The 21,591-nt window shown below is 48.1% G+C and overlaps 1 protein-coding gene across 1 annotated transcript in view; it reads left to right on the plus strand.

The window, feature by feature from the left end:
• The window catches only part of ARIH1 (ariadne RBR E3 ubiquitin protein ligase 1), a 59,816-nt gene that overhangs the window by 13,319 nt on the left and 24,906 nt on the right, over positions 1 to 21,591 (plus strand). Inside the window, exons 2-3 of the mRNA XM_057420773.1 lie at positions 11,760 to 11,827; positions 19,491 to 19,635. Coding sequence (XP_057276756.1) covers positions 11,760 to 11,827; positions 19,491 to 19,635 — 213 coding nt within the window. The remainder of the gene's footprint in view (positions 1 to 11,759; positions 11,828 to 19,490; positions 19,636 to 21,591) is intronic.

Raw genomic sequence — 21,591 nt, forward strand, 5'->3', positions numbered from 1 at the left:
CCTGAGCAGCAGAGGTCCTGAGGACAATTTGGCTGGATTATCTTGTGTGATACACAACTCGCCTGGCTTTGAGCATGGTAGAATAGATGTTCTTTAGTGCCCACTAACAAAAGCAGGTGGGAGATGGAGCACCCAACAACTTGGTGCTTAACACATTTATGCTGAACATAAATCATCTTGGGGGCTGATCCTCTGCTTGCACATTGGCTTAAGAGAGGACACCCTTTCTTTAGTCACTGTCTGGAAGGACCTTTGAGACCAGGAAAAGGACAATTTGAGGGACCTTTGCAGAGAACTTATAAAACTTGATCCAGAAAATCAATCAGTTCTTTCTTTGGCAGCTGTTTGAGCCTCCAGATAGAGCTGCTGTGGGAATCGGCTGTAGAAAAAGAACACAAGTTATTGGGAATTTCCCTTTCCAGGTGCTGCTGTGATGTTGGGTACCAGAAGAATACTCTCATCCTCTCCATTTGCCTGATGTGTTCTGCACACTTCAGGTTTGCCAGGGCATCATTATTTCTTCAAGTAATCTTATGAAAAAATAGTCTTTTGACATCATGACATTTGACAGCGAAGGTGAAGTACAACTTCTGATACCTCCACTGATCTGCTGATAGCATCCTCCTAATTCTGACAGTGTCTTTGACCAGGTGATGCCTTTGAATGTGCTTAAAGCAGCAAACATGATGTTCTGTTACCCTGAGGACATGGAAAATGCACAGAGAACTCCTGGGTACTGCTGATCAGTGAGTAGTTGATTTGGCAGGGCTAATATGGCCTGTTCTTTCCATGGCATGAGCTGTGTTACCCGGAGCTGGCAGACAGAGCAGTTGTGCTACCTGACATGAGGAACAGGGCCAGTTTCCTATGGATGCATCAGGCCTGTGAAATGGGTACATCCTGTAGAATGGTTTGGGTTGGAAAGGATCTTAAGATCATCCAGTTCCAACCCCCTGCCGTGGGCAGGGATGCCTCACACTAGACCATGTCGCTCCAGGCTCTGGTCTACCTGGCCTTTAATGCCCAGCCTGGCTCTGGACCAGAACCTGGGAATGTACAATGCTGACTGGGGTGAAATTAATGTACCGATACATATCTGAGTGAGGGGAAAAAAAGCAGAGAAGGCTTCTTTGAGACATCTTAAGACTTCTGCAAAATGATCTAAGGGAAAATGCGATTGTACAGTTTCTCTTTCAGCTTTATTCCTCCTCTGTTGTCTGTTCCTGCCTGCAGACAGTTTCTGTAGCTCAGGACAGACCTGTGCTTTCCCTGAAACCCAAATGTGGCACTTTGGGTTGTTTTCCTTGTACCAACTTGACGGGTAGCTGACCTGACATATGCCACTTCCAGTCTTTCCAGCACTGACTAATAAAAGATCCTATAAAAAAGAAAAGCGTGTTTCTGTCTTGCCAGGCTCACAACGTGGTGATGGTGAGGACACATCTGTAGAGGTTGGCAATGTTCCCACCAGCTACTCTCTGAGATCTGATGGTTGGTACCCAGCTGAATAGAGCCCCCAGATAATAGTGATGATGCAGATGGGGTTAGGTCCTGAGCAGCCACTGCCCTCAAGACGTGTCTTGCACGTAAAGAGCTTTTGGAAGAAAGATGTCAACCCCTTTTCTTCAACATGAGAAACAACAGTTCTGGGTTATGCTTTCAGTTGCTGGTGAGATAATGGGGGAGAAAAGTGGGACCTCTGGCTCTGACTTGTGTGACATTATACCCTGATATGCTTTAAAGTCTCTGGGACAAGAAGACGTGGGGAATCTGGAAATGGGGAAGAGTTAGCATTGCCGTGCCTGACTCATGGCTCTCAGCAGACTGATTTCACAAACCAACCTCTTGGGAGCGGGTCCCTGTTGTCTGAGTTGTGCTGACTCAGGTGTCTGATGACCCCGCACTGGGTTAAAATAAACCAGCAAGCCCTTAACCTGGGTCAGTTCCTCAACCTGGTTCACTTGTGACCGTGCAAGCAGTCGTGTTCCCATCACTGAGCAGCTGGTGGTTGAGCCAGGAGCCAGTGGTTGCATGAGCTTGTGTCGCTGCTGAAGTAAATACTTTCTGAGCTACTGCTGCTTGGTCTGGTGGCAGTGGGATGCAGCTCCTTTGGATCAGGCTCTGAAGAGCACGTTTTACTGCCTGCTTAGTTACTGCCCTATTTCAAAGTAAAATAATAATCCAAGTAGCTGGTGTTTTATCTCACAGGCAGAAATAGACCTTGGGCATAGCTAAGCTGCTCTGGATTTCTAGAGTCTTCCTCAGGGCTTCTAAAATCTAGTGTAAGGGAAGAGATTCCTTACCTGCTTCTGACACCCTCTACTCTGGGGCTAAACTGAGGTATTTTGGTACCTGTTGCCCAGTACCAAACTCCTCCACCTTCATTCAGCATAACTGTTTCTTTCTGTGGCAAAATGTGCTTTTGCATGCCACTTAAACTGACACTATTGTTTTCTTCAAGCCCAGCATTAGTGAGTTGTCACAGCGGTTTGGGATGAGAACTGAGACCTTAGTTGTGTCTTTTGTAGAGGCTGTGCAGGGCTGAAAGTATCAAATACTGCTTCTTTCTGCCATTGGGGATGGTGGTGATCTGGAGAAGAGCAACAGTTCTCCTATTTGATGGAGCTGCATCCATATGTGGTACATGTGTAGGAACTGTGCAGTAACTTATGTGGTGGCCAAAATAAAGTGTATTGAGCTGAGAACTTTTATAGGGGTGGGGACCTAGAATCACAGAATCCCAGACTGGTTTGTGTTGAAGGGACCTTAAAGCTCATCCTGTCCCAACCCCTGCCACGGGCAGGGATCCCTTCCACCAGAGCAGCTTGCTTCAAGCCCCTGTGTCCAACCTGGCCTTGAACACTGCCAGGGATGGGGCAGCCACAGCTTCTCTGGGCACCCTGTGCCAGCGCCTCAGCACCCTCACAGGGAAGAGCTTCTGCCTCAGAGCTCATCTCAGTCTCCCCTCTGGCAGGTTCAAGCCATTCCCCTTGGCCTGTCCCTACATCCCTTGTCCCAAGCCCCTCTCCAGGTTTCCTGCAGCCCCTTCAGGCACTGGAGCTGCTCTCAGGTCTCCCCTTCAGGAGCCTTCTCTTGTCCAGGCTGCCCCAGCCCAGCTCTCTCAGCCTGGCTCCAGAGCAGAGCTGCTCCAGCCCTTGCAGCATCTCCATGGCCTCCTGTGGCCTCACTCCAGCAGCTCCACGTCCCTCTTGTGCTGCTGCCCCAGAGCTGGATCAGGGCTGCCGGGGGGGTTTTCCCTAGAGCACAGCAGAGGGGCAGGATCCCCTCCCTGAGCTGCTGCTCACGCTCTGGGGGTGCAGCCCAGCACACGGGGGGTTGGTTCTGGGCTGAAGCACACACTGGAGCTGGGTCATGGGGAGCTTCTCCTCACTCAACACCCCAAGACCTTCTCAGGGCTGCTCTCAATGCTCTCTCTTGATAAAAGGGGGAAAAGTGTGAGGGATCTTGAAGAGACGTGGTGTGTAATGTTAAGAGGGAAAAGGGCTGAAATATACTTTGTGCTCACTGCTTGTGGGAGTTACGGTCTAAGGATGAGCAGGGGAGGGGACTAAGTGTTGTTAGTGATGGGGACACGGAGCTCTGATTGCTTTGTTTCAGTAGTCATCTGTCTTAATGTTGATTTCTCACCCTGCCAGAAGCATTGCTGGGAGGCACTGGATGCTGACCGAGGGTTTGGCATGAGAGGAAAGTGTTGGTTCCCAGGGACGCAGACTCTGTTTGGATGAACCTGCAGGTCCTTTACACTTAGGGCAGCCAAAACTCTTTTGGGGCTTTTAATATTACCTGAAGACAGCCTAGCTGCAGTGCTGTGTGCTGTTTCTTCCTCCGCAGTGGGAGATACTAAGGAGCTACTGAAATAGTAAACTGGAAGAATTATATGGAAATGATGCCATCACCTTCTCCTACTCTTTTAAGGCAAGTCTTTGCAAATCCATGAGTGGGAGGCAATGGGTTGAATAAACCCATTCTGAAACGTACTCTGGCACCCATGTGCTCCCACTCCAGTTGTCTCTCAGCACATCCACTATAGTTGCTCAGTGGCAGCTCTGGAAGCTATAGCCATGGCTCGTGGTGCGTTACACAGCTCTGCTAAGCGTTTGTTTGTGTTGGGGTTTCTTGTGCTGGGAGACGGCATTGGGAGAGAGATATGTGGGTGATAGTGCCTTTGTGGGCTGTGGAACAACAGTGGTCCTTCATCTAGAAGAATGGAAAGTGAGAAATGGGCTGTGAGAGCATGGACATCTGGATATCTCTTGTTCCCTAGTCCTGAAGGAGTGTCCAGCGGCACAACTTGCTTGAACTCACAGGGTCTCTGTTCCTGTGGGTCTTGGCTCTGTAAAGGGTTGACATTACGCTCCAGAACTGTAGCAGAAGGAAGCAGAAGCCAAAATGTTCTTCAAATCAAATACGTAAAGTAAGGGTTAACATCTCTGTGTTCTGTCATCCAACCATAGATACGGTGTGGAAGCAAGTGCCGCTGAAATCTTGGGCAGCACCTTCCCTGATGGTAGCCCATATGCAGTGTTTCATTTGTGCTGAGCTGGGGCTTCTGCAGGCACACAAGAGCCAGTGCTGCCCAGCACACATGGCAAATCTGGCCTATCTGCTTTCAGTTAGAGGTATCACAGTGTGAATTCAGTTGTTGCGCTTCCAAATTTGCTAATTCATCCCAGAGTTGTTGCTTTCAGGATGGTTTTTATTCCTGCTTTTAAAAGCTTGGTTGGACAATGGATCTTTGTTGCGGCTCCTAATTATTAACCTGAAAACTTTCCAAAAGGCTCAGAGAAAATGTAAAGCAGCTGACTGCTTCATTTCTGGCTCTTGAACCCATTAACTACAGTAATAGAGCTCTCTCCAAAGTTGTTTTTTATTCTCTTCCTCTCCTAGAAGGATGTTCATCAGAGCTGGAAACAGCCGGTGAAGTGCACGCAGGTTACTACAGACACGCTGTAATATCCAGCTGCTGTTTGCTGCCATCACAGAATGGTGCTAATTGTGCAAAAGTTAATTTTGAGACTTCAGAGGTGATGTGTGAAGGGAAGTTAATGAGATGGAGAAAGATGTGGGAAGCTCCGGGGATGATCAGCGCTGGAGCTGGAGCCTGGGTGTATGTTAATGGGAAGCTACAGTGCAGTGGTTAATGCCGGCTGGAGGACGGCAGTGACGGTGGTGACTGGCAGCGTCACAAGGAAGTAGCCTGGCTCATGTGGAGTTGCTTGGACATGCCAGTAGCAGGAAACAGGTAAACTCTGAGGTGATTCAGAGGTGGTGATTTCAAGTCACTTAACATGGCTTCAGCGGGGCTGTAGGAAGCGATATCCTTAGTGGGTGTGTAGGGAATGGCTGGTACTGAAGTTGTTACTGCTTACAACAGGGGTTTGGAAGATGGGAACTCGGATCCACCCGTGTGTGTGGTACTGGCCCTGTGACCCATGAGATGGCTGATGGCAAAATGTATTGTGGTGTGATGCTCTCCCAAGCCTCAGGGGATGACTGAGGAGAGGAGTGTGGATGGGTGGTGGCAGACTGGTGTCTTCAGCTGCTGTCCTCCTCTTCTCACAACAGCCCTCTCATGTTCTGTCTGTAACCAAGCCAGGGAATATTAGATTACATGAAAGTTTTCCAGCAGCTTTTCCAAGTGCTCAGTTGGTGGTGGTTAAAAACTAGCAAGTTTGATGATACCTCTTTAGGAGATCACGTCCTGGAAGTACTCCACACATAGATCTCATCTTCTGCATTCAGGTCTTGGGAGTTGTATTGAACAGCTAGAAATGAGGTTTTGTGCCTGTAAGTTTGTCTCCACCAGTGTGTGCAGTAGGTCACCACCAAGAAAAACTCTTCTGCTTTGCTCTCAACTGATGTGAAACCAGTCAGTGTCCTTCTGTTGGGGAATTTCAGTATGGTTTCTTGCCCCTTATGCACACCCATGCAGTGGAGCTGTGGATGTAGCAAGGGTTTGAACCATTTACAGAGGCAAAGCCAATGTTTCTGATGTGTCTACTCTAATTCCTGAATGCAAAAGCAATTGTGTAGAAAACCAAACTGGAAGTGGCGTCAAACCTGTATTGTTGTCCTGCACTGGGAACCGGGACAGCGGTGCTGCAGTTGGGATGAAAACTGTTGGAATGCGAAAGCTGGCATGTTTAGAAAACAAAACCAGTCATGAAATGGAAAGAACCAACATGAAGAATTTCTCAGTACCGTGTCTCAAGGAGGTGGGAAAGGATTTCGCTACAGAACTGAACTGGGGTTGTTCTCAAATGGTTTTTACTTGCAGTGAATGCTGGAGTTGAAACGGGAGCTTGCTCTCAGCATGGGGTGAGGAGCTGAGCTCTGAAATACACTTTTCTCGGTAATAACTGCAAGAATTAACCCCAGATGGAGGAAAACGTGAATGGATCAAGTACAGCAAACTGTCAGTCAGCAAACTGTGCTGCTTGGGAGCTCTGATTTAAGCTGATGTCCTAATCAGCTATAACTTACGCATGCATTTAGAGTGCATCCAAGTTCCTCATTCCAATTCCTACTTATTTTGACAGCAAAAAGAATTCAACTTGAATAGTAGTGACCAAGCTTCCAGTGCAGTTAAATCCTATTAAATTAAGGAGTTTTATTTCCATTAATAATGTTTTTTTTGATAAGTCCAGACCTTTGCAGGGTTTCCCATCCCAGTGTCTCCCCCTTGCATTGGTGTGCCCCGAGCATGGCAGCATAGATAAGAGTAGATGTAAATACCTCCAGTGAAAACAGGTGGGAAGTGGGATGTGTGTGCAGCGCACCTGGGGCTTGGCTGCTTTCTTAGCCTAAAACCAGAATCACTACTAAGAAAATCAGTGCCTTACTGTCTCTGGGCAGAGCTGTATTGTGACAGGTTTGTGAGCCAGGGAGTTGTGACGGGAGTCTCTTGAATTGCCCTGAGAATTCCAACAAAATGGCTGCTTTCCTCGGGATTCCTTCCTCTCTGGATATCAACAGGCTCTCGGCAGTCTTCCTTGGCTTCCACATGTACAGTTTATTAGGTGGCTGCTGTGAATGGGATCTGCTGCTTCAGCTCCCATCAAAGCACGTTGGGAGGAGGAGGGAGCATTTGAACGTGTTGGTTTTCCCATTGCTTGTGCCTGTTCCTGGCACTTCCCTCATGAAAATCCGTCTCTGTAACCAGAAGCTACCCTTTGTCAGCGCACACTTCTCCCTGCTGCAGCTTCAAGCCTAAGTAGTAATCCTGGCTGAGCGGCAGCATAGCCTGCTCATAGCTAATCTTGGTGGTGTGAGACAATAATCCTGGTGCTAAGGGTAGACCCCATCCAGTTCCAGAACAGAAACTACACGAATCCAGTGTTGTTTAAATATTAGAATCACAGATTCATAGAGTGGTTTGTATTCAAGGGACCTTAAACCTCCTCCAGCTCCAGCCCCTGCCACGGGCAGGGACCACTTCCACTAGAGCAGCTTGCTCCAAGCCCCTGTGTCCAACCTGGCCTTGAACACTGCCAGGGATGGGGCAGCCACAGCTTCTCTGGGCACCCTGTGCCAGTGCCTCAGCACCCTCCCAGGGAAGAGCTTCTGCCTTACATCTAACCTGCACTTCAGTTTGAACCCATCACCCCTTGTCCCATTGCTAAAGTCCCTCATAAAGAGTCCCTCTCCAGCATCCCTGTAGGCTCCCTTCAGACCCTGGAAGCTGCTCTGAGGTCTCCATGGAGCTTCTCCTCCCCAGACTGAACAGCCCAACTGTCTGAGCCTGAATTCTTGCAGCTCTGGGCAGAGTGAGTGTCCAAAGTGGCTGTGGTGTGGTTGATGAAGGGCTGTAGCACAACTAGTGTCAAACCAGCTGGAAACAGCAAATGGTTTCATTGTCATTTTAACCCTGTATGACAGAGTTACAGGACATAGGTGCTGTGCAGCAGTTAACCTTTCATTGTGAGAGACGTAGGATTTTGGGCTCCAGAGCTGTTCCCAAATAATTGGGGTAAGTGTGGGCATGGAAGCAACGAATGTGGAGCAGCTCTTCCCTGGTACCGTGTTGGTGTCTTGCCTTGAATTGGAGCAATCCTTCATGCCAGAGGCTTCTGCATTTGTATTTCACTGTGGTTTACGTTATGCAAACCTCTTAGTGCTGCCTCCCTCTCTGTCTCCGGTCTTCCCAGTGTAAGACTGGCTTGGGTTGTGTTGCTGTCCCCCTTCATATGAGCAAGGACATAAAGTTAGTATTGAACAAACGCTGCTGTAGGCAGAGGAAGTTAAAGCCCCACAAGCCAGGAGCAGCTACCTCTTGCACCCTATTTGTGTTAGAAACCACCGAGCCAACAATGCTGCTCTCTGGAGTATAATCCTGAGTTTTGGAGAGCTGCAGGGGCTGTGTTGGGAAAACGGAGAAGGCACAAAGTGAGACCCTCTCGTTCTTTGCGACCACTTTGTCTCCTTTGGCGAGGATATCTGCTGGGTTTGCCTTGTTGCACTTGATGTTCGCTTTAGACCGCTTCAGTTCCTTGTTAGCATGACATAACTTACCCTTCAGTGCAAGGGAACTTGTCTGTTGTCTTTAAAAAGTCAGCCAGAGACCACCTCTGTTTACTGTTAGACTGTTAAGTGATAAAGGGGTATTCCCAGAAGCGTTAGTACAGTGGCCAGGTGGGCTGCTGAGGCAGAAAAGAGGACAAGACTTGCAGCAATCCTCAAGCTGTTGCTTGAGAAATGAAGAACATGTCTGGTTTTGTACAGCTGGCACAGGGTGCCCAGAGAAGCTGTGGCTGCCCCATCCCTGGCAGTGCTCAAGGGCAGGTGGGACACAGGGGCTTGGAGCAAGCTGCTCTAGTGGAAGGGGTCCCTGCCCGTGGCAGGGGTTGGGGCTGGGTGAGCAGCACAAACCAGGCTGTGATTCTGTGATCTCTGGGCTGAGTGAGGCATCCTTGTGTTTGGGTAGGGCTGTGTGTTTGACTGCCTGAACCTCATAGCTCCGGAGCATGGCAGGGGTGTCCTGTGCTTCATAGGTGTGGGCGAGCTGGAAGGGTTATGTAGGGAGACCTGAACGTGATGCTTGTGGGGCACATTTAGCCAGAGACCCCCGGGGCTTAGGCAAGACTTGTCCTAGACCATGGATATCCTTTACAAACGGGATGTTGTGCTGCCTATAGGAGCTGGTATCAGCATAACCGAGAGAATCTGGAGCCACGAGCTGCTTGTTGCCTAAAGTATATTTTCATTTTGTATTCATTTGCTCGAGAAACGTGCGTGTTTGTGAGCCACTGAGAGCCCCTTTAGGCACTCCTGTATCATTCCAATAGTATTACAGGAAAAGATGTGGTGGAGACCTCAATACAGGAAAGATCCAAACTTAAGGCCCTGAAAGAGGCTGCTGGCCTCTTTTCTGAAGCTGGACCAGCCTTTTGGTGAAGGAGACCCTTAAGTTCCCAAACAGCTGCTTGGTGGCAGGACCGACATGAAGCAGTTCAGCTGCTTCCCTGTGTCTGCAGTGCTGGGTGGGATCAGCGAGTGATGCTATCAGGAAGCTTTTACTTGATCTCTTTTCTTTTTCTTCTCTTCTCTTTAAATGGGGTCCGGTGTTGGGTTGGCATCATTCCTGCCTGGCTGCTGCAGCTTGGGCAGTGTTGGCTGGGCAGAGTGCTGCTTGTCCCCATGGCCAGGGCAGAAGTTGAGGGTGCAACTCCCAAGGAGACACAACCCATGCAAACACCATCCTGTTGCCTCAAGGGCCTCTCACCCTGCCTCAGGCTATAAACTCCATGTATCTGTGGTGTATCAGCTTGCTGCTTTGGCTGAGAGCTGTAAAGAAGGGGGAAAGTAATTCCATCCTGGAGCTGCACCCTTGCTGTTTGCCATGCAAGAGAATGTAGGGTGAATCCACCCTGAAGTGGGATTCCTCCTTAGCAGCAGCTGCAGTGCTGTGATCCCTGCTCCTGTGCCTGTGGGGAAGGTCGGGGTGCTCCTTGCTGCTTGTGATGCCCAAGGATGTGTGGCTCCAGCTGTGTGGTTCCAGGTGGGAGCTGAGATCCATGTTACCTTGGAGCCTGGTTCCACGATGGGCTGTGACTGCCCTGTGACAACAGCTTGGCAATACCGGTTTCTGTTTTGTTCTGCCTCGTGCTGTGTATTGGATTTACTGTCCCAGCTACTTATGGGGATCCACATGGACTGCATCAGGGATCTGGTCTAACCTTTCTAAAGCTGCTTTTGTTCACGTGGGCTTTTTAAGCTGGAAAAATTGCTTAATTTGTCCTTAAACAAGCTGGACTGGCAGATGCTGCGAGGGCTGGAGCAGCTCTGCTCTGGAGCCAGGCTGGGGCAGCCTGGACAAGAGAAGGCTCCTGAAGGGGAGACCTGAGAGCAGCTCCAGTGCCTGAAGGGGCTGCAGGAAAGCTGGAGAGGGGCTTGGGACAAGGGCCTATAGGGACAGGCCAAGGGGAATGGCTTTAACCTGCCAGAGGGGAGACTGAGATGAGCTCTTAGGCAGAAGCTCTTCCCTGTGAGGGTGCTGAGGCACTGGCATAGGGTACCCAGAGAAGCTGTGGCTGCCCCATCCCTGTCAGTGTTCAAGGCCAGGTTGGACACAGGGGCTTGGAGCACCCTGCTCTAGTTGAAGGTGTCCCTGCCTGTGGCAGGAGTTGGAGCTGGGTGAGCTTTAAGCTCCCTTCAACCCAAACCAGTCTGGGATTCTATGGTTATAAAAGACAGTGCAGAAGGAGAGAAGTGTCACTTTTTTTATGGTATAAACAAGAAGACTGGTTCATTGTGCTTACATTTTGACCCTTGGGCTTTATTTTGTTGGTGCCACTTCTGCAAGATGCTGTCCCCTCCTGCCCTCTACCTTGTGCTGGTGCTGCTGTGGGCATGGTCAGGCAGCCAGACAGATGAGGAAACTGCTTCAGTGCGAAGACAACTTAGAGGAAAAGAAGACAAAATGTCTTCTAAAGCAGTAATGTGCAGCATTGCAGCGTAAGCTGGCTGTGTGAGCATGGTCTGGTGAGCGTGGGATGTGCAAGGATGGGGTGGGAATTGCCTCTTGGGGTGGCAGCACTGGCTTTTGACAGCTTCAAGCTGTAGCTGTAGCCTGCGGGCTCAGAAAATCACATTGCTGGTTCATGTCCTACTTTTCAACAGCTTCACAGTGTCCATTGACAATCTGCCCTAAGGGGAACTTCCATTTTGGTGTCAAATGGCAAAGGACACGTAGGCCCTCACAGGACACTGGCTGCTGCCTCTCGTGCATGTAAATGGTCCGAAAACTGAGCTCTGAGAGTCTGGATTTGGGGAGCTAAAGCATGGAGCTCAAGCATATGTGGTTTGTTCCAGCTCTCAGCTCATGTAACCAAACCCTTGGCTGGTGATACAGATTTAGTTTGAAGAAAAACTTGTACCCGGTGAAAATCATTTAGTTTTGGTCCTATTCCTAATCTTTCTAGGCTGTATTTCCTGGTTTTAGTTGTATAATCACATAGTGTTTTCTGGATCTTGGGGTGCTTCAGGAATACCTGGGGACCTCAAAGGACATTGTCTTACACTGGCAGTCAGTTCTGTTCGGGTAGAGCTTTCGGCCCAGCTCAGTGGTCGGGGCTGGGGCAAACCAGGACCATACTTGTTCTGCAAGTAGTGTGGAGGTTGTGGCAGAAATGGGTAGGAGGGATGGCAATTAGCCTTCCCTATGGCACTTTACACACACTGTGTAAGCACACAGGACGTGGAGTTGTTACTCAATTATTTCTTGTCTTCTCTTTCTCTAGAATCCAGCGACCATCACCCGAATCCTGCTTAGCCATTTCAACTGGGACAAAGAGAAGCTGATGGAGAGGTAAGCAGCACTCGTAGCATGTGGCCACATTGCACTTGAGACCTGCAAGAAATGTTTATTACCAGGTTAATGTGAGACTGGATGACTGCACAGTGTATGGCAGGAGGATCTCTTGTGTAAGCTCCTTTAGCTCCTTTCTGAGAGTGACTCCTTGGTTTAATATTATTCATATCTATTAGGTGTCAGAGAAGTTGTGGAAGTTACTTGCCCAATAGAGGAAGGGCTGCTTCCAGTTGAAACACAGGCACAGCATGGTCAAAACAAGCTCTGGAGAAAGGACCAGGTTCCTGTCACCTTGCAGATCCTCCAAATTTGGGTTCAGTTGCTCTTGTGTGTCATGGTGTGTGTGTGTTCCTGACATATGTGATAGTCTTGCTGCGACTGAACTGTTCTTGGCTAATGAAGGGTACTGGTGAAGTACATCTGCCCTGTTTTTACCTTTGCAGCTCTGGGGTTTTTTTAGTGTGTGTAAGTAATGGCTTGACTTTTGCCTCTTCCCCTCATAGCAGAGCAGTTTATGGTTGTTTCTCATGTTTGATTCCCAGCTCCTGGGGAATGTTACTGCTAAAGATATATTTTATAGTTTGTTATTTCACCGTGGAGCCAAATCCAGCTACAGTGGTAATGCATTTGGGTATTTCAATGCCACTGTTCCTCTTGGAGAGAGTGTGAGGGAGCTGGAAAATTTGGTTTACTTGTAGAACCTGGGAGGAGAATTAGTCTGGACCAGAAGGAGCATTAAAGGTGGTACAGGTGGTCTTTGCTGGTCTGAACGAGTGCTAAGAGATACAAATCATGGAATCACGGAACGATTTGGGTTGAAGGGACCTTAAAGATCTCCCAGCTCCAACCCCTGCCACAGGCAGGGACCCCTTCCACTAGAGCAGCTTGCTCCAAGCCCCTGTGTCCAACCTGGCCTTGAACACTGCCAGGGATGGGGCAGCCACAGCTTCTCTGGGCACCCTGTGCCAGCGCCTCAGCACCCTCCCAGGGAAGAGCTTCTGCCTAAGAGCTCATCTCAGTCTCCCCTCGGGCAGGTTAAAGCCATTCCCCTTGGCCTGTCCCTCCATCCCTTGTCCCAAGCCCCTCTCCAGGTTTCCTGCAGCCCCTTCAGGCACTGGAGCTGCTCTGAGGTCTCCCCTTCAGGAGCCTTCTTGTCCAGGCTGCCCCAGCCCAGCTCTCTCAGCCTGGCTCCAGAGCAGAGCTGCTCCAGCCCTCGCAGCATCTCCATGGCCTCCTCTGGCCTCGCTCCAACAGCTCCACGTCCCTCTTGTGCTGCTGCCCCAGAGCTGGATCAGGGCTGCAGGGGGGGTCTCCCCTTCATGCAGCAGAGGGGCAGCACTGGGTGTGCAGCGCAGGGCAGATTGCAGTGAGGGCAGAAGGACTCAGTGTCTGGTAGGACTGTTTGACTTTCGGTCCCTTTTTCCTTTGCCTGGTGCTCAGGCACGAGAAGACAGGTGTCTGTGGTCTGTAGAACAGAAACTCTTGTTGGTAGTACTTTTGAAATGTCAAATGCAGCTCTTTGCTGAGCCCTGGTAGTTTGGTACTCCTCCATGCGGGGTGCAAGTGTGGAAGAGCAACAGATATTCAGTCTGCTAGTGGATAGTTTTGGAGTTTAAATATTCCTGCTCTGGTAGAATAATGGATTTAGGACTCCTGTAGCCCTCTTTGTGTAACATCTTTGGTTACTGATGATGCTCAGAGGTGTCTTTTATGTTTTATTTGGCCTAATTTGTTGGGTTTTGGTTGTTTTTTTTTTCTGAGGTGATTGTACTTTTTAAAGCTTTCTGTTACTTTATTTTCCCAAGATTGCCCTCTTTGAGTTAATGTTGGAAGTATGAACTCTTTGAGTTAGAAATACAGTCACATTGAGGCTATTTAACTTGCACTGCCACTGTTAAGCATTCTGATTTAGTTCCTTCCCTGTAACATAAGTCAGTTCACTTCTGTTGTTTGAGTTTCTTGTGCTGGTTCTTTTGGTCAGGCTAAAGTTCACTCTCCTTGGCTACCTTTGAGATAACCTTGACATGAGTGTGCTGAAATGTCACCCCTTCTGTAGGCCTTTCCGCTTCTCACTGGGAGCTTGTTTAAGGCTGTCATCAATTAAAACAATAAAATGGGGCTGGGGGTCTTTTTGTGATAGGGGCGTCAGCACCTCGAAGGGAGGTGTTATCGGGAAGGTTTTCCCAGTTTCCAAGCAGAACACTTTTAAGTACATATAAATATGTACAGAGTCAACAGGTCAACATTTACCCCTGGTACATATTCATTAAAATACTTATCTTAATTCTATAGGACTTCTCTGGTGAGTAATGTAATATCTGACCCTTACTTGTGCGGACCTATTGTACACAACTCACACTTCTGGTGCTGATTATGTCCTTTCGTGTTAGAAAAATGCCAGAACACTCTCTCTCAAGTAGTTGGTGCTGCTTTCTGTCAATTCTTCACCAAACAGCTTCCACAAAGCCCTTTGCAGTGTTCCACTGATGCTCTGCTCTGGTAAAGCAGGAGAGAGCTGGCTCTTGGTCCCCAGGAAGGTTCTATGACTGCTGCAGTAAGAGGTGAAGGCAGAAGTGGGAGGTGGGTGCTCACTTCAGCAGCCAGGATGTGAAACTGTTTGAAATAGTGATGGAGCTGGAAATCATGGAATCATGGAACGATTTGGGTTGAAGGGACCTTAAAGATCTTCTAATTCCAACCCCCTTGCCACGGGCAGGGACCCCTTCCACTAGAGCAGCTTGCTCCAAGCCCCTGTGTCCAACCTGGCCTTGAACACTGCCAGGGATGGGGCAGCCACAGCTTCTCTGGGCACCCTGTGCCAGCGCCTCAGCACCCTCCCAGGGAAGAGCTTCTGCCTAAGAGCTCATCTCAGTCTCCCCTCTGGCAGGTTAAAGCCATTCCCCTTGGCCTGTCCCTACAGGCCCCTGTCCCAAGCCCCTCTCCAGGTTTCCTGCAGCCCCTTCAGGCACTGTTGCTGCTCTCAGGTCTCCCCTTCAGGAGCCTTCTCTTGTCCAGGCTGCCCCAGCCCAGCTCTCTCAGCCTGGCTCCAGAGCAGAGCTGCTCCAGCCCTCGCAGCATCTCCATAGCCTTCTTTGGACATGATGCCATGATGCTACACCTACGCCTCACCTTTTTTCATCTACTTTTTATATTAAGAGGTTGTTCTCATTTAGACAAACACCACAAGCTGATTAATGCCAAATTTAGACTTGGTTATTCTTCCACAACAGAGATAACTTTCGAGACTTGCTTGGCTTTGTGCATGTCCAGCAGATCTTACAGTAGCTTTGTGTTAATGCGAAGGAACTGAAAAGCACTGGGAGATGTTCATGGTGAGGGGCAGAGGCAGCTCTCCTCCGGCAAGAAAATAACTTTGAGCACTATTTAAGCCCCAGAACGTAGGTTTTACTTGAACATAATGCTGTCCATTCACTGTCTGCAGTGTATGACCCCAACAATGGCTTTTTTTTTCTTGCGTGACTTTCACTTTAAACTGTTGAACTACTCTCTCAAATTCAACTCAACAGTTGCATTTGGCCTCTTTTAATAACCATTAGGAAGCCTTCCCAGGACATTCCTGTTGTTGCCTGCAGTCTGGGTGTGTTTCATGTTTGCTGAGATGTAATGTTTGGGTGCAGTTTTTGGTGCTCGATTTCACACCAAGTCAGAGCTTGAGCTCAGTTGCTTCATGTTGTGTATTTACTGTGTCTATTTACCCTGAGTCAGCGTGACTGAACAGGCACCTTATCACCCTTTGGCTGTAGTAAAGCAGATAAGTGGCCTCTTTTCTGATAAGCGTTGAGTGTGGTGAGGCCTGAGCTTGTGTGAGGGAAATTTCCATGTTTTGAACCATGAAAACTGTGTATTGCTGTTTGGTTTTGGTATTGTCATGCATATTTTTAATAAGCAGGTTGTGTCCGTGCCTGCTTTGTCATGGAGTAATTGCATGGTGTTGTGAAGAGGACAGATGTGTTAGAGGTATTTATTCCACTTACAGTGAAGTAATAGCCCCAACTGACAAACTGCCCCATCCCTCTGGTGAAACACGAGTTACTCACCTTGTGTGTGAAAGCAGGATTGGTGTGTGGGGTGGGTTTGTTGGCAGGATGTGAGTGGGTAGTGAGGAACTACCGAGTTCAGCTTCTGATCTGCTGCACGTGTTTTGGAAACTAGAGATATGAAACAGTATGTTTCCCTGTGCCTTACAAGCATGGTTAATAGAGACTGGAGACAACGAGGTACGGATTGATCAGGTAACCTCAGCAATAAGTGAAGGAAGTGCTTTAGCTTTTACTATGGCTGGTAGCATCTGGGCCTCCTGAGGGCAGTTTTGGGAATGAACCTCCTCATGATGAAGAGGCTGAAATGCAGCTCTCCTGCTTTACGTGCCTTCCTCTGGTCACTTCCTAAAAAGAAACGTATGTCAGCATGTAGCCCAAGGTCTGATTTGATCCCTGGGGGTACAGGCAGAGGTATTGCAGTCCCTTGGATGTGTGTACGTTAGTGGCTGCTTGTCTCCGTTCCCTTTGAGCAGAGACCGGTGCCAGCATGGCCCTGGTGCCTTTGCTCTAGCCCAGGTTGCCTCTTGCATCCGAGGCGTGACTTTTCTCTATAGATACCTGGTTGTCTGCTTTCCTTTGGGCAAATAAGTGCTTAAAACTACTCAGCCGAGTCTGAGCAGGTGAAAAGTTGTGTATGGCAGGCAGGAAGATACCTTTTGGTTTGAAGATGTCTTTTACTGCAAATACACCGATTCTGTGACATTCACAAATGCGCTTTCACTAAAGTAAATATCCCAAAGTGCGTACTAGAAGCTTTTATCCCAGTGAAAAGGCTTTTTATCTTTGATACTCCTTGGATAGGACTTGATTATGTCTAGAAAATTGTGATCAGGCAGTTACTGACAGCGGGAGGAAATAAAGAAGCTGACAGCTTGATCCCTGTGCCAGAAAGACTCGGTGCTATTATGGACTTGGTGTTGGTAAGCAGTGAAGAAATGATAGAAGAACTTGAAAATAACTCACTGGTGTGTCTATTCATTTGAAAATAGCAGAGAAAACAACTTTGTGATGGAGAGTGAATTTGGCAAAACTAATAAAGTCAGTTGTTGAAGTCAGCTATATTGAGCAAAGAGTATAATACTGGTTGACTAGACCATAACATTTCCCAAGTATCATAAGTGCTGGAACCAGTGAGTATCTACATTGCAAAGAGGGCAGAGGATTTAAAAGGCTGTTAAAGGTGCCCCTCTTCTCCCTAAGTGAAAAATAAGGACTGAGCTACCAAGAAGCAGCCATTTAATGGTGAGAACTTGAAGAAAAATCAAAACCCCTGGAATTGTAAAGGAAGTGAGGGAATTAAGGGATTTTTCTCACACATTTCACAGCAGAGGTGGTAACATGCAATTATTTTATGTAAAATGTGGGGCATTCACTGGGTTCAGCTATGAGCATGTTGTCTATAGATCTACTTTGCTCAGAAGGGAAGGAGCAGACTAGCTGGAACCTCCTAGTAATCCCCATATCAGTTGCTTTTGGGATGAGTGTTTGGTAGTGTTAATGAATGACTTGGCACAAACCTATTTGGAGGCATTTGGTTCAGAGGAGGATTCAAGCAGGCACAGTGCAGGAAAAATCCAGGCAGCTGGGAGGATCCTAGCAATGGAAGTGGTACAAAGTGTCATGATAGGTCTCATCAACACAGAGATGGAAAAGAATATGGGATGCATTCAGCTGGCTACGATTGCTGGTGTTCGAGTTGTGTCACAGCATTTGTCTTGCACTGTCTTTGCAAACATCACACCCGGCTGTTTGGCTGCTTGGGACTGCCCTGAATTCATTTGCTAAAGGTTTCTAGAGATAAGTAATCCTGAAGGCACACAAAATAACCTGGCCGAGTTGAGTCCCTGCGCTAAGGTTGAAGAACAGTGGCAAAGCCTCGTGTATGCTGCAGGGCCAGAATTCACCACCAGCTTCAAAATGCAGTGTCTTGGAAATTAAGATCCAAAGGATGTGAAACTGCATCAAGGAACCAGCAGTGAACTAAACCCTTTTGAATTGAAGGCCAGTCTTGTTGGTAGTTCTGCTATGGATTTGGGACTTCTGGGGAATACTGCAGGGGTGCTTTGGTTAGATGTTGTGTACAGTGCCTCGTCCTGCATCACTGAGACATCCCCGGTAAACTTCATTCCCCAACAGAAGGTCCTGGATTTCTTCTGTCTGTTGATGGACAGCGGGTTCTGTTCTATTGTTGTTATCATTCTGTCTGGTTTGTGGTGAGTTTAAATACGTGTCTTGTAAAGACTAATCTCAGCCTTGCCTTAGCTACAAGGACAGGTGTCTGCTGGGAATAAATCTGCTGGTCTTCAATCCAAATCACTGCACTGTGGTCAAATGTGGGGGGGTTCTAGGGAGGTGCTTCCTTTTTTGGATTTAACTTGCTGTTGCTGTGAGGGAATGACTTGTTTCCGGGATTTGAATGGGGGATGTATGTACAGGGCAGGTTAGCTGGTTAATGGTCAGATTGGATTAGTTCGCTGCAAGTTGGAGGAAGGTACGTGGTGTCTTGATGCTGGGAAGAGGGTGACCTGCCTGTAATGAGGGTCAAATCTGGTCCTCCTCACCAAGCTGAGGAGCTTTAAGTCAGCCGGTAGCCCAAACCACTGTTGGTTTTCTTAAGGGAATATGAAATAGAAAAAAAGTGGTCTTTTATCTCCTTCCCAGCCAACCTTGTATGCTGCTTTCCATGAATACCTGGAATGATATTTTCTTAGGAGGATGTTAAAATAGCTCAGGCTGACCAGAGACAAATGATACTCAAATGGCTCAAGTTTTGGCCCAAGAGATGGACTGTGTAGGCTTTGAGCAGGGTGTTCAGTGGGAAATTGCTCTCTGGTCTTAACTGGAGATGGGAGCCCATACCTCGCAGCAGTGGTTCCCAAACCATGGAGGTGACTGAAGTGTGTGAAGGGCAGTGCCTCAATGGGAGATGGTGACCATGTGTAAATGCTAGATCAGCTTAGCTGAGTATTTGTCTCTGCTGACCTATTTCTCCTTAGATCAGAGGAGGAAGTGCCAAAATTAAGTCAGAACCTCTTTGAGACACACTTAACGTAGACTGAGGACATGGAAGGAAGCAGGAAGTACAGGAACTAGGGACCTGCTGAATCACAGACTGTGACTGATTGCTGCCTCCTGCCTCCTCTTTCATGTTTTAATGATCAGAATATTAGGGAAGAATGGAAGGCTTAAGCTGAAAAGAGACTTGAACTTGGGGGCATCAGGCTTGTGCTTTAAGAAGGGTCCCGATGCCTGGACTATGAAGTAGGACATTCTTGCTCTAGTTTCCTGGAGTTATAATATAAAGCAATCACCGTGGAGAATCATGAATTACTTGAAATGCAACAGAAGTATTGAAGGTACCTGAATTTTCAGGAGTGTGCAATTCAAGCCAGATCTCTGCAGTGATGGAGGCGTCGAATACCTGCCTCTGTGCTCAGAGCTGTGTAGTGAGGAGTTTGGAGCAAGTAGCAGGGCTGGGGGTCTTTGAAATACCAAACCCAACCTTGTACATTTAATGCACGTTTAACTCCCAAACAGCATTCGAAAAAAGACTTACAGGGCCATACTTAAACTCTCATTGTCTTGTGTGGGTCCTGCAGGTACTTCGATGGCAACTTGGAGAAGCTCTTTGCAGAGTGTCATGTAATTAATCCAAGTAAAAAGTCTCGAACGCGCCAGATGAACACCAGGTCATCAGCCCAGGATATGCCTTGTCAGATCTGCTACCTGAATTACCCCAACTCGGTGAGTACCTGACCAGTGACTCCCCACGCTGCTGCCAGAAAACGTTTTGGGTGCATGTCTGCAAGGCCGTCTCCAGCAGTATTTTAAGAAAGCCTTTGAAATGAAGCTGAGATTTCACTTCTTTTGTTGATTAAATCCTCTAATAGATAGTATATGCCTTAAAACATGATGCTCAAGGTTGTTTTTTAATGCGGTAAACTTTGTCTTGTGTGCTGCAGGTGATCCAAGTGTGGTCACCCCACCACATTATCTAGTACTTTAGTGTTCCCTTTAGTTCTTATGATGTGTCTCTAAAGCAAATCTCAAACGGTAGTAGTTTACCCCACATGGGATTGTATTTCAAGTGAAGTGATTATCCCTTCGTATAAAAGTAGTAAATAATGCTACCAGGTAATCAAGCCAGGAAGCCTAGAGAAACCGAGGAGGAGTAGAAATATCTATGAGGTTGTGCAGGTTGGAATACAAAACCAATAAGGGTATCTTTGGATCTCTCTCTTTGAATCTCTCTTGTGTTTGCGCAATACCTTCCTCATCAGAGAAGAGGAGGGTAGAAGGACTTGCTGAGGCTCTAAATGAAGAATTCCAGTTTCTGGTGAGATGGGTGATGAGGATTCTTTGGTTCTGCAGCTGTTAACACACACTGTACTTCCCCATGCGCTAATGGGAGGTCCAGGCTTCTGCTGCCTTTTGTACAGGCCAGCAGCTTGCCTTGGCTTTCCAGGGGCAGGACATAATGATGGGAGATCCTGGAAGAAAATGAGATGAGTGGAAAAGTTCATCTGTGGCTGTGCCAAAAGGCAGGGCGCTGACATGCAGGAGGAATTCTTCCTTTATTGGAACTTCTGTTCCTGGTGGAGCTGTCCTGACCCTCCCCTGTAACACTTTAACGTCTGCCTGACCTTTAAAGCAGCCCTTACATAAGGTTCCACTTGTGCTCTGGGTGTGTTTTATGAGCTTGCTTTTCAGCAAGAATGGAAACCATTATGACCTTTAGGGTTTCTGAGTGGCCCTGTATCAAGTGCTGTAGCCTTTCCCTTGCTCTGGAGCAGGCAGAGGAGAGGGAAGCCCAGTTTCAGGCTGCTAGGGTTCTCAATGTTAAGATCACCATTGCTCTTGAGCCGGAAGACTTTGTGTGTCTTCTTTTGCAGCTTGTGTGCACTGACTTCCTTTTTTAGAGAGCACATGCAATGGAGAATTGTTTCTTGCTTTTTATAAAGAGGTACTTTGAAAAAGAAAGATGAGAATTTCATTTGGAGGGGGAAATATGGGAGGAGACATCTTGAGCATCTGAATGCCCATCCCAGGGAAATTCAAATCTAGATTTTGGAGAATCCCACACTGCTTTGGGTTGGGAGAGACCTTAAAGTTCATCCAGTCCCAACCCCTGCCACGGGCAGGGACCCCTTCCACTAGAGCAGCTTGCTCCAAGCCCCTGTGTCCAACCTGGCCTTGAACACTGCCAGGGATGGGGCAGCCACAGCTTCTCTGGGCACCCTGTGCCAGCGCCTCAGCACCCTCTTAATACATTGTTCTTCCCTTCAGAAGGTTCTCTTGGAAACTTAAAACTTAGATTTCACTTTCTTAATATATTCTCATCTTTTCACCCTAGGTGCTGGGTGGCAGGAACATGCCCCGTGCTCAGAGCTGAGGGGCACCTCCTCTGCCTGGGGTGCATGTGCTGCTGGGCAGATCTGCACAAAGCACACTGATACCTTTGGTCTGTCAGTCAAACAGCACGTTGAAGATAGCAGTGGGCCAGCTGTGAGAAGAGCAGTTTCATAGCTGGGGCAGGGAGATGCTGCAGTGAGCAGGGGCATTGTTGGTGCTCAGTCAAGACACAGCAGAGGGGATCCTCTGTTTCACTGGCATCCATCAATGTTGGAGCATTACTGAAACTATTGTTTCTTCTGTAAGAGGCCAGCATCTGTAGTGTCTGTGTCTAAGGTGACCATAAGC

Source organism: Pezoporus wallicus, unplaced genomic scaffold (assembly GCF_028554395.1).
Source record: "Pezoporus wallicus isolate ANWC-B61680 ecotype Strahan unplaced genomic scaffold, APGP_CSIRO_Pwel_v1 contig_7731, whole genome shotgun sequence".
Taxonomy (NCBI): Eukaryota; Metazoa; Chordata; class Aves; order Psittaciformes; family Psittacidae; genus Pezoporus; species Pezoporus wallicus.